Source organism: Sturnira hondurensis, unplaced genomic scaffold, assembly GCF_014824575.4.
Source record: "Sturnira hondurensis isolate 20B ecotype Veracruz unplaced genomic scaffold, ASM1482457v3 Scaffold0021143, whole genome shotgun sequence".
NCBI classification, from domain to species: domain Eukaryota; kingdom Metazoa; phylum Chordata; class Mammalia; order Chiroptera; family Phyllostomidae; genus Sturnira; species Sturnira hondurensis.
Window position 1 is genome coordinate 141,840 of NW_028093774.1, and position 10,920 is coordinate 152,759.

General features: G+C 64.0%; 1 protein-coding gene across 2 annotated transcripts; it reads right to left on the reverse strand.

The window, feature by feature from the left end:
* Window positions 1–1,244: 1,244 nt before the first annotated feature.
* AMN (amnion associated transmembrane protein) lies at window positions 1,245–10,412 on the reverse strand. 2 transcript variants are annotated; one of them, XM_037031142.1, is made up of 13 exons: window positions 10,365–10,412; window positions 10,278–10,328; window positions 9,563–9,681; window positions 9,426–9,470; window positions 3,636–3,723; window positions 3,127–3,344; window positions 2,824–2,961; window positions 2,571–2,679; window positions 2,380–2,462; window positions 2,003–2,180; window positions 1,756–1,918; window positions 1,481–1,556; window positions 1,245–1,426 (listed from the first exon to the last, which is right to left on the reverse strand). In XM_037031142.1, coding segments are annotated over exons 1-13 (1,365 nt in total). In that variant the 5' UTR covers window positions 10,366–10,412; the 3' UTR covers window positions 1,245–1,330. The 2 variants fall into 2 exon arrangements, with proteins under 2 accessions (XP_036887037.1, XP_036887038.1); XM_037031143.1 differs by having other exon boundaries at window positions 1,245–1,411; window positions 10,365–10,411.
* Window positions 10,413–10,920: the final 508 nt, after the last annotated feature.

A 10,920-nucleotide genomic window follows, 5' to 3' on the forward strand; every position in this document is an offset into this window, starting at 1 on the left:
GCCTGAGTGGGCGTCAGGGCTCTGGCCCTGATGGGTGCTTTCCCCCATCAGGCAGGGAGCTGCCCTTGGTGGGCGGGGCTGTCCTAGCCCCATTGAGCCTCTCTGTGCCCATCTGGTAAGACGCGGGCAGTGACAGGGCCTGCTAGAGGGTGGGCCGCAGCCTGGCGCTCCCATGTCATCCCACACTGACACTGGCTGCCTACCAGTGTGGTCACTGAAGACCCAGGCCTACTGCACTGTGGGCTCACCGTGGGGAAGGTACAGGATGACAAACTGGCTGCAGAGCTCCACCCAGAGGGTTCCTGTCCCATCTGCCCTCACTGTCTAAGCAAGTCCTGGCAGCCCTGGCCACCCAGGCCACCCAGAAGTGGACTGCGGCCCCCCCCCCCCGGGGTGTGGGAGCTGCAGGGGCTGCACAAGGCACAGGCAGGGCCTTTCAGAAACACAAGGGAAATCACAGCAGCTGGGGAAATGGAGGACTAAGCAGGGGCAGGTGCTGGTGAGCAGCTGGGAGGGGCAGTGGGCAGCCAGGCTTCTGGTCAGATGGGTTAGATCTCAGCCCTGGTCTGTGCCACATGGACCACAGTGCCCGTCACACTTAGTCCGAAACAGGCACCAAGTGCGATTAAAAAAAATGAACTATGAGCTGTTGCAGCACGAGGCATGGTGGCGTCCACCCATGGAAGGCAGCACAGCCCCCAGGAAGCATCTAGTCAAGGGTCTGAAGCCAGCAGCGGGTGGGAGGGGGTGTTTCCAGACCCGGACGCTGGTTCCACTGAAAGGCCGTTTGGAGGCACCACCTCACACGCACACAGCCGCGTGCTGCGCTGGCGAGTGGCCTCTGAGCTGTCCTCATCATGGTGGGGACCAGGCCTGGCACTCGGGCTCCGTGCCCCCATCCGAGGAAGGGATCCGCCCGCCCTGTCCCTGCAGGAGGCACCCCGGGACCCGCCCTCTGGGTGGCCCAGGCTGGTGGGCGTCCGCGTCCACCCTGATCTTGTCCCTGCATAATGGCTTGGCGGGCGCTGGCTGCTGCCATGGGCCCCTCCAGCACCAGGGGCACAACCTGCCCAGTTGCGGGAGCAACGTCCTCGACGGGAATCCTCTTGCCACCCACGAGGGTGCTTGGGGCTGCCCTGCAGCCAGCCTGCAGGGACGGGCTCTGAGGACCACCCCTCTCGCCCCGACTTCCACGGGGCAGGGGCACAGGGGTGGCGGCGCAGCAGTCAGTGTGTCCGAGGACGGCAGGGGCAGGAAACGCCTTTATTGGGCAAGGCCGCCGTGTGCTTGGCCGGCAGGGACGCAATCCCACAGGCTGGGACCCGCACGCTCAGGCCTCCGACTCGGAAAAGAGCGGGTTAACGAAGTAGCTCTGGCTGGTGCTCCTGGCGTCCGCCTGCGAGACTGGAGGCTGCGGGGACGCAGAGTCAGGGGACGTCGGGCGCGGGGAGGCCCCCACCCCAGCGCCGCAACCACTTACCTGCTTCTCCGAGCCTGCTGCACCGAACACCGGGTTGGGGAAGCTCACGGGCCCCGCCGCGTCGCGCCTCCTCCACCTGGGGGCGCGAACTCCCGTGAGTCCCCGCTTCCTGCTCCACCTACCCGAGGTCCCGCCTCCAGCCCTGACCCCCGCACACTTGAGACCCCGCCCCGCGTACCTGAACCCTCGCCACCTGCCCTGCGTACCCGAGGCCCTGCCGCCTCTTCCCGTCGCACACCTGAGGCCTCGCCTTCCGCTCTGGCCCCGCCGCGTACCTGAGCCGCCCTGTGAGGTGCAGCAACAGCGCCCCCGCCGGCAGCACCAGCAGTAACAGGAACAGCGCCGCCGTTATGCCGCCCACCAACCATGCCGCCGGACCGCCCCCAACGGGCGCCCCGGACTCCCGGACGGTCGCTGCCGAGACCCCGAGGGCCTCTCCTGCAACGCAGGGCGGGGCTCAGTCTCCCCCGGGCGAGGCGCGGCGGGACCGGGCTGGGGGACAGGAGGGGCGCCCGCAGTTACCGTGCTCGGCGATGTCCGCCAGGAGGGCCTTGGCCAGCTGCCCCGCGCCGCCGGTGCGGGGCCCGGTCTCCATCAGCACCACCTGGATCTCGGTGTCGGTCCCCGCGCCGGTGGCCTCGCGGGACTGGGGCGGACGCGGCACCTTGGACACGGCTGCCTGCAGCTCCCGGTACTGGGGCTGGGGAGGGGGACAGGGTTAGCCTAGGGGCTCCTGGGACCTGCAGGGACGTTTCGGGTAGGGACGTACGGTGGACAGGTGGGCAGAGAGTGGACACATCCATGAGGAGGTGGAGTGGGGCCTCAGTGTCCCTGACAGGGGGAGCGCCGTAACGGGGGCGCGGAGCCGTGGGGCCCAGGCAGGGGCGCGGCTCCATTACCAGCGCCAGGAAGTCCTGCAGCAGCCGCGCTCGGTACCGCTCCAGGTCAAAGGCGGGGCCATGGGTCAGCGACACGATGGCTCCTGCGGCAGGAGAGCAGGGGTCAGCGCAGCGGGCCCAAGACCCATAGGCAGACTGAACAGGGGTGGCCAAGCCTACCCAGCAAGCAGGGGCTGGGCGGGGACGCTCACCGCAGAGGTCACAGCATTGCCCCTCAGGCCGGAGGGCATCGTGGCAGGTGGCGGGGGGACAGTGGCCGCCCAGGGGCTGGAGCAGGGCCCTGCAGATCCATGGCTGCACCTGGAGGCAGGAACCGGGGTTGTCGCGGAGAGGGCGAGGGACAGACAGACCTGCGAGCCCCGGCCGAGCCCCGGCCCACCGCCGGCCCCATGCCCGTCCCCGCGCGGAGACCCCGCCGGGCCGCGCTCCGCCGGCTGCGCTCACCTCCGCGTTGCCGCAGACGCAGCCCGACCGGTCGGCACAAGCCTCGGGCTCCATGCTCAGCGCGCCGGGCCCGTGGAAGCGCAGGCGGCCAGCGCGGGACGTCAGGAAAGCAGCCAGGTCCCCGTCGCGTGTGAACTTCTTCGTTGGCCGGGTCACCAGCAGAGCCAGCCCGAGGAGGCGACAACATCAGAGTGTGCTCGCCACCCACAGGTCCAGAAGACCGGTGTGAGAGGCGACCCAGGGAGGGGCCATGCCAGGGGCCGGAGACCCGAGCCACTGCCCCTCCCCCGAGCGCTCCCTCACCTGGCCCAGGGCCCAGACGCTGCGCACGCGCAGGGCACGGGCGCCCGGGCCGAGGTCCACCCGGAAGGAGCCGTCGGGCGGGAAGACGACGTCGTCGTGGTGGCAGGGCACGCGTTCGGCGTCCACCGAGAAGAGGCCGTGCGTCAAGTCCCTGGGGCGCCACGAGCGTGGGTCGTGCCACGAGAAGCGGTCGGGGTCGAGGAAGAGGGCAGCGGCGCCTGGCGGGCAGGTGGGCGCGCACCCCTGAGCCCCGCTGGGAACAGCCCTCCAGCCCGGCCCCTCAGCGATAGCCCCCACAGGCCCCGCCCCTAGACACGCCCTTTAGCCGGGGACAAGCTGCCACTCAAAACCCACCTGGGTAACGTCCTTCTCACAGGCCCCTCCCTCTGAACACACCCTTTGCCCAGGCTCTGCCTCCGAGACACGCCCCTCCAGGGCCCTCCTCCGATCCACGCCAATGCGGATGAAGCCCTTCCGTCCAGGCCCCGCCCCTTGCCCTGCCCTCTCACCTGCTCCGCAGGCCGAGTCCGAGCTGGCGCCTGCGGCGCTGAATCCTGCTCCCGCGGCCAGGACGAATTCCCCGTCCAGCGGCAGGAGCTGCAAGAAGCGCAGACTGAGGCAGCGCCACGTGGTGAGAGTCTGGTCACCACGTGGTGAAAGTGCGCCGAGAGAGTCTGGTCTGCGCCCACCTTGCCCCTGTGACCTGGGAGGAGAACCTGGACAGCGGCCCAAGGGATGGGCAGGGCTGCAGGCCAAGGAACAGGAGCTGCCCTGAGACCTGGGGGCTGGAGATTCTGAGGCAGGTGACACTTGTCAGGGCCACTGCCTCCCCTGTCAGCCTTGAGGCTGTACCAAGCCGCTGGGAAGCCTGAAGGCAGCCCTGAACTGAGTGAGGGAGGGGACCGGGTTTCAGGAGTGGTGGGGGAGGGTCACAGGCTGGGCAGTTCAGGCCTCGGGTGTCAAAGGAAACACAGCAGCGGGAAAACCGGAGAGGAAATACTGACCGGCCCCGCTCCCCTCCCTTCCAAGCCTCAAGATCCCACCCCTCCTCCTGTTGGCCCTCCTCGGGGTTGGGAGTGAGCCATGGGAGCGAGCGTCCAGTGCAAGGGTCAGGGGGCTCAGCCTCACCAGGGGCGCAGCCTCCTGTCCCAACTCGCTGGGCAAGGACTGCCCTTTGGCTGTCCGAGGTCACTAAGGAGCTGACCCCTGGGGGGATGTGAGGCCGCAGGCCAGCTACGGCCACACCTGAGGGCACTGTGACTGCAAGTCAGCCCCACCTGCAGGCAGGAGGATGAGCCTCGGGGCAGACGGACGGGGTGTTAGTGTTAGTCACCGAAGTTCAGTGTTTGTCACTGAAAGTCGACTTTACAAAAGTATAAGTAAACTATGGAGAATGCAATGCTTGCAAGAAAGAACACAAGCAGTGAGATGAACACAAACCTTGACCCAGCTGGAGAGCAGCCAGTGACAGGTGATGCTGTTGGGGACCCCACCCCCACCCCCGGAAGCCCGCGGGAAAGGACTGGGAGGGAAGACCCAGGAGCAGTGAGAGGGTCGGACGACCTTCAGACACGAGGGGTAGGGGAGAAGCTACCTGAAGAAACAACCAAGGTGAATTTTGCAGACGTGAAGAAAGCCAGGGACTTCAGACTGAAAGGTCTCAGTGTGTGCCTGACAGGAAGTAAGGACAGCCACACCTAGACAGGCGACATCTCCCTTCGGAGCATTAGAGACACAGAGGACACTCTAAGAGCTTCAGGGAGAAAGCACAGTCACCCAGGGAAGAAAGCAGATTTCTCAGCAACAGCAGTGGCCCCAGAAAGACAATGGAAAACTTTATATATTAGAGGAAAAGGACTATGTATTAGAGAAAAATGCCCTCAAGCCCTTCCCCGCCAACACGGAGCCATGGCATCGCTCAGGACAAGCGGCACGCGGGCCACGAGGCCAGGGCCCAGCGAAGCCCCCTCAACAAGGAGCAAATCTCCGAGCTGGGCCAACACCACGACGGCCCCCAGTCCACGTGCAGCAGGCGTGGAGCCTCGAGGCTGGACGCAGGACGCCTCCCCGGCTCGGGGCCTGGTGCCCGCAAAGCGAGGACTGCGGCTGTGGCTCGTGGCGTGTCCACCAGGGGACCCGTCCCCACTGCGGCCGGGGCAGAGAGCTGGCCCAGCGGGCTGACAGCGCAAGGGGGGCGAGTCCTGCCACGCACCGCCCTGGGGCGCAGGAGGGGGCCCGAGCTGCCCCGGAGGAGGAAGAAGCTTTCAACCAAAAGGGATCCAAGAAAATCCAGAAGAAGCATGAGGACAGGAAGAGGGATGCAGACTCAGCCGTCTCCGCCCAGCAGCCCCCGCAGGGCGAGCTCCCTGCGCGCGGCCCCCAAGGCCAGGCCCGTGAGGTGGGGCAGGAGCTGGGTCCCCGCAGAGGGTGCTCGACGGGAAGGCGAGGAAATACCCTCCCCCGTCTCAGCTCATGAAATACAGGTGTTTGTTCTATGAAAGAAAAAAGAAAGGAAAGAGAAAAAAGAAGGAAAGAAAAAGAAAAGAAAAAGGGAAGGAAGGGAGAAGGAAGGAAGGAAGGAAGGAAGGAAGGAAGGAAGGAAGGAAGGAAGGAAGGAAGGAAGGAAATCCCTCAAGCCCGAAAGCTGTCGGAGGGTCGCCACACAAAGACCCGCCCCACGCGCTGCGATCGGGCCTGGAGGAGATTCGGCAGGGAAGAAGTTCCGACGCTGCCAAGCGATCTGGGAAGCGAAGCGCTGAGGTTCTGGCGAGACGTACTGTCGTCTTAAAATTCGTGGAAGCTAGGACTAACGTGTGACGGGGAGGGCAAGGCCGAAAGGACAGGCATGCGCTGTAGGATTGGCTGGTTGAGGGGAGAAACAAATAGCGAAAGGTTTGAGAACTCAAAAGGGCCACCGAACTCGAAAGCCTGGGTGAAATGGATCAATTTCTAGAAAAACTTAAAACATCCAAATTGACACAAGAAGCAATAGAAAATTTGGGTAGGTTAGCAAACATTACAGAAACGAAATGTTAGTAAAAATCCTCCTAATTTCAAAATCCTCAGTCCAAATATTTTTACAGGTAAAGTGTACTAAACTCTCAACTTCTTACAGAAATTGTCTTGGAAAACAGAAGGGGAAAAAAGGAGTGGAAATTGCCCAGTCCGTTTTATGAGGCCAAGATGATCTTGATTTCAGGACCAGATGAAGGACCTTCCAAAATAAGAAAAATTGCGGGCTCATTTTGTTAAGAAGGGAATATGCAAAAAATCCTAAATAAAGTATCAGCAACAGTGTATTTTTAAAATACATGGTGTTCAGCCCTGGCTGGGTTGCTCAGTTGCTTGGAGCGTCATCCCGTGCACCAAAAGGTTGCAGGTTCAATTCCTGGTCAGGGCACAGATCTGGGCTGCAGGGTCCACCCCTGGTAGGAACACGGGCAGGAGGCAACAGATAACGTTCTCTCTCTCCCTTCCCCTCTCTCTAAAATCAGTAAACATATTCTCAGGATACAAAAAGGATAAAAAAAGATACAAAAAGTTAAAAAAAAAAGAAAACCTGAGGTTCAAAGGGTTCGTGACAGGAAAGCTAGCAGGCAGGCCTGGGACTTCAGGTGGCATGTATGTTTGGTGGTGTCCCAGCAGGTGGCAGCGGAGAGTCCCCTGCCGGGAAGATCAGAGCCTTAGGACAGAGGGAAGTCCAGAGTCTGGAGGAAGGGGCGGGGCGGGGGCGGGGCGGGGGGGGGGCCTGGCCTGCGCCCACACGATGGCGCCAGAGGGCAGTTGGCAAGGATGGTTCAACCTCCAACGGCCCCGCTAAAGCAGGGGAGAAAGTCACTTCTCCCTCTATGGGGAAAAACGGAGAAAGCCCAACAACCTATTTCTAAACCTAGCAGGTTTAGAAAAACTGCTAACGAGAGAGTGGAACTGAATAACGTTTATGCGGCAGAACCCTGCAGCGGACTCGGCACTCAGTGGAGAAGGTTGGCTCACTCTGTCCTCCACCCTGGAACAAAAGAGGTGCCCTCTTTCCTGACTTTTGTTTAACATGGGCAGTGCTGTCAGGGAAGAGGGAGGTCTAAGGCCTTAGGACTGGAGGGGAGGGGTGGCCACCGCTGTTCACAGACATAACTGCTAGGGAATATAACGTTTAAAAAGCGAGCTCCATTCCCAGCTGACTCCAAACCATAAACTGTTTCTAAATTAACCAGCTTTGTTAAATACCTCAATGGGGAGCACTTTAAAACTCCCATCGAGTTTCCCTGGTGGGCGAGCTGAGCTGTTTGGAGAGAGGGATACTAAGACCCCACGGAGGTGCAGCGTGTGCACAGCGCGGTGCCCGCAGGTGCACGGAAGGGCTTGTGGGGGCCCCAGAGGGAGCCCACGTGCACCTGCGCTCAGGTCAGCAGTGAGGCGGTGCTACCGGCCAAGAGCAAGGCTGGCGGTTTGAAGGAGAACGTCGGAACCTGGGCATGTTCCAAGGCCAACAGGGAAGGCTGGTCCCCTGGCAAGCCTCACTCAGACGGGTGCCCCTGGTGGCCAGACTGTGACTTAAGAGACGGAACAGGCGGTTCATCCAGTCGTGACCAGGGGCAGGAGAGGGACTCAGACAGACTCCAGACCTGGTTCGGAGGCAGTGGGTTTTCATTTGATTGTAACAGGGCTTCTGCCCAGTGAAGGGGACGGGGCGGGGTGGTGGGGGGAAGTCCTCAGGAGGAAGATGACCGTGGGTGATAGATGGAAAAACAGGAGCTTCCCCCCAAACAAGAAAAGGGGGCGAAGGGTAGAAATGGGAGGGGGGAAGGGGCTCCGGAGGAAGGAAACCCCAGGGAGGGGCACTCCAAACTTGACAAGCACCAGTTAAAACGCTGATCTCCCCAGCCTGTGACTAGGGCAACATCGAGTCTGCAGGACACTGCTGCCTGCTGGGGGCCTTGGAAGGGGGGACCTCTGCAGCCGGGCGGGGAGCAGGCTTGCGCAGCACTGGGTCTGTCTGCCCCCCCGCTGATGGGGACTCTGGGGCCTGCCTATTGCTCCCTGGACTGTCCCCACCCAGGTCCTCCCGGGGCATCACTGTGCAGAGGAGAGGCTGGAAGGTGGGGGGACGCCTCAGGGGCCACACACAGGGACAAGTGCGCCCAGAGCCCCCCAGAAGAGAGGAGGGGCTCCTGCCTGGGCGGCTGGGGATGAAAAGAAGGGCCTGACAGAGGGACCTCTCCAGCAGATGGACGGATGATGGACAGGTCCCCAAGCTCTCCCAAAGATCAAAGTAACGATGTTGCCTGGGAGGGGCCCAAACCCCGGAGCCCGCCTCACTGACCCCCCTGCATGCCGGTCCCCCGCCCCAGCCCGGGCTGCCACCAAAATGATCCTTCAAATTAGGGGTCTGCCACCCTTTCAGCATTGGGCCGTAGACTGCATATTTTAAGCTTTACGCCACACAGCCTCCTCAGAGCCCCTTGACTCTGCTGTGGCAGCGAGGCGGTGGCCACGGAAGCAGGAACCCAATGCGGGGTTGTGTGCTGATAAAACTTTATTCACAGACACTGGAGTTTGCGCTCCCCAGCCTCTTCACTTCAGCCCCACTCCACCAACGCAACCATTCAAAAATGTGAAAACCATTTTAGCTGCAGCCGTGCGGGGGTGGGGTGGGGGTGGAATTTGGGGCACCTGGCTGACCTGCCTATATATCAGGTGGCCTGCCCCGAGGGTCTGATCAGTGCCCTGGCCACTGCACAGTCCACATGTCCCATCGAGGCTGGGGAACCTCTGCCCCCCCACCCCCCAGTTCCCAGCCTTCTCTGAACACTGGGTTCTGGGCAGTGATTTGGGAGAAGGGTCCCCAGGGGCCTGACAGGTTTCAGGCACCAGGATAGGGAACAGCTTGGGGCAAGAGGCCTTCCTCCAACCGCAGGCCACAGGGCCCCATTCGGCCCAGGGTGGCTATGACCCCAGCCCACCACAAAATCGTAAATTTACTTAAAACCTTTCTTTTGCTCATCAGTTTTCGCTAGTTTGTGTATTTAAAATGCGACCTAAGACCACTCTCCTTCCAGTGCGGCCCAGAGACGCCAGGAGGCCGGACACACTAGGAGGGGACACAGACAATAGGGGACCGAAGCCAGAGGCCGAGGGCAGAGTGGGCAGGATGCGCCCCGCTCCCCCTCCTGAGGCTGGGGTGTCCCCCTCTCACGCGGTTCCCGGATCCCTCAGAAGCCCCTCCAGAGGCCAAAGGCCGTGCCTGCAGGGGCCGCCCCTACCGCCAGCGCCCTCCCCTGGCGGCCGCGGGCGCCCCTCACCATGTCCGAGACGCTGTGAGCTGCTCGCACCAGGACTGACGCCATCTGCCGGGAGAAGCGGCGTCAGTGAGGACCCCACTGGGCTCCCCCCGACCACGCGGGGCTCAGGGTATGAGCGCCCACTCCTGCCCCGGCACCTTGTCCGCGGGGAACTCGACGGCGGCGCCCGCGCACGGGGTCCGGTTCTGGCTCCAGTTGTCCGCCGTGTCGAAGTCGGTGTCGGGGACCCAGATTTTGTAGCCGGCCCGGGTCAGCTCTGGGGAGGGGGACCCTGAGCGCTCCCCGCGTCTGCGGGCGTCCGGCTTCTTCCTGCCCAGACGTCCGTCTCCGGGAGGGCGGCCCCCGCGGGTCCCACTGCCCCGCCCCGCGGGCCCTGGCGACTCCCGCGGGACCTGCGGAGCCCGCGCTGACGCGCATCCGCGCCCCCCCCCCCCCGACCAGAATCGCGCGCCCCCAGCGCGCCCCGGGCCGGCGCAGGAGCCCGGCGGGGCCTGGACGGTGACGACCACGGCCGCAGGGGCGGTGGGAGGGGCTGGGGCAGCGGGGCCCGGCCGGAGGACTCGCCAGGGGCGCGCGGGACGGGGGTGGGGGGGGCAGGGACGGCGCTTGGGTGCGGTTGGGGCGGGTCGCGGGGCCTGGTGGGCAGGGACACTGAGGCAGCGGCGCAGCCCCGCAGACTCCTGGGCTCGCCGCAGCTTTGCGCGGGGATGAGCGCCGCCCGGCGACGCGCCGGGCCCGGGCCCCTTGCCTCCCCCGCCGCCCGCTGGGGCTGCGCTGGTGCCGCCCACCCGTTAGGAGGCCTTGACCTCCGGGTCTGGAGGGACCTCGGCCTCTAGCCTGCGCCCCGCTTACCGCAGAGCTGCAGACATAGCAGCAGCCCGCCCGGCGCCGCCAGCGCCCCCAGCGCCCCCAGCGCCCCCAGCGCCCCCAGCGCGCCCATCTCCTCTCCTCCTCCTCCGCCGCTGCCGCCCAGGACTTTGCACCGCGGAGCCCACGTGACCAGGCGGGGTAGGGTGGGGGCCCGCAGTGACAGTTACCCATTTACCTCCAGACGAGCCTGGGCCGAGGCTTCAGGTTCCTTGGCCGCGCCTGTGTCGGGCCTCGGTCCTCCCCACCCTCATTCCCTGCAGGACCTGTGGGCCTGGGATGTCCCGAGAGGGTTCGTGGGAACCCACCCACCCTATGAAGTGGGTGTGTTAGGGGGAGAATAAACAGCCTTTGTTCCTTCTCTGTCCCGGGTGCCCACCTGTTGGGGCTCAGCGTCCACTCTTCAGGCGAGGCCCTCCGGCCTCCTGCAGGTGGGCTGCAGGTGGGGACGTGATCGGGGCAGGTGGGCAGTGCTGGGGCAGGGGCGGTGGGCGGTGGGTCCTGGGGTTTGCGGAGCAGTGGAAGGAAGAGCAGTAGTGAGGGAGGGACCAGCCACCAAGTGACCTGCACAGAGACTGAGGGGTGCGTGACCGTGGGTGCCGGACAAGAGGTGGCCAGACCCTGGCCA

Coding starts and splice junctions, on each gene's coding strand:
- AMN (XM_037031142.1), bottom strand. Junction 2,962..3,126: donor GCGTCTGGGCCCTGGGCCAG/GTGAGGGAGCGC, acceptor CGGCCAACGAAG/AAGTTCACACGCGACGGGGA. Junction 1,427..1,480: donor CAGCAGGCTCGGAGAAGCAG/GTAAGTGGTTGC, acceptor ACGTCCCCTGAC/TCTGCGTCCCCGCAGCCTCC.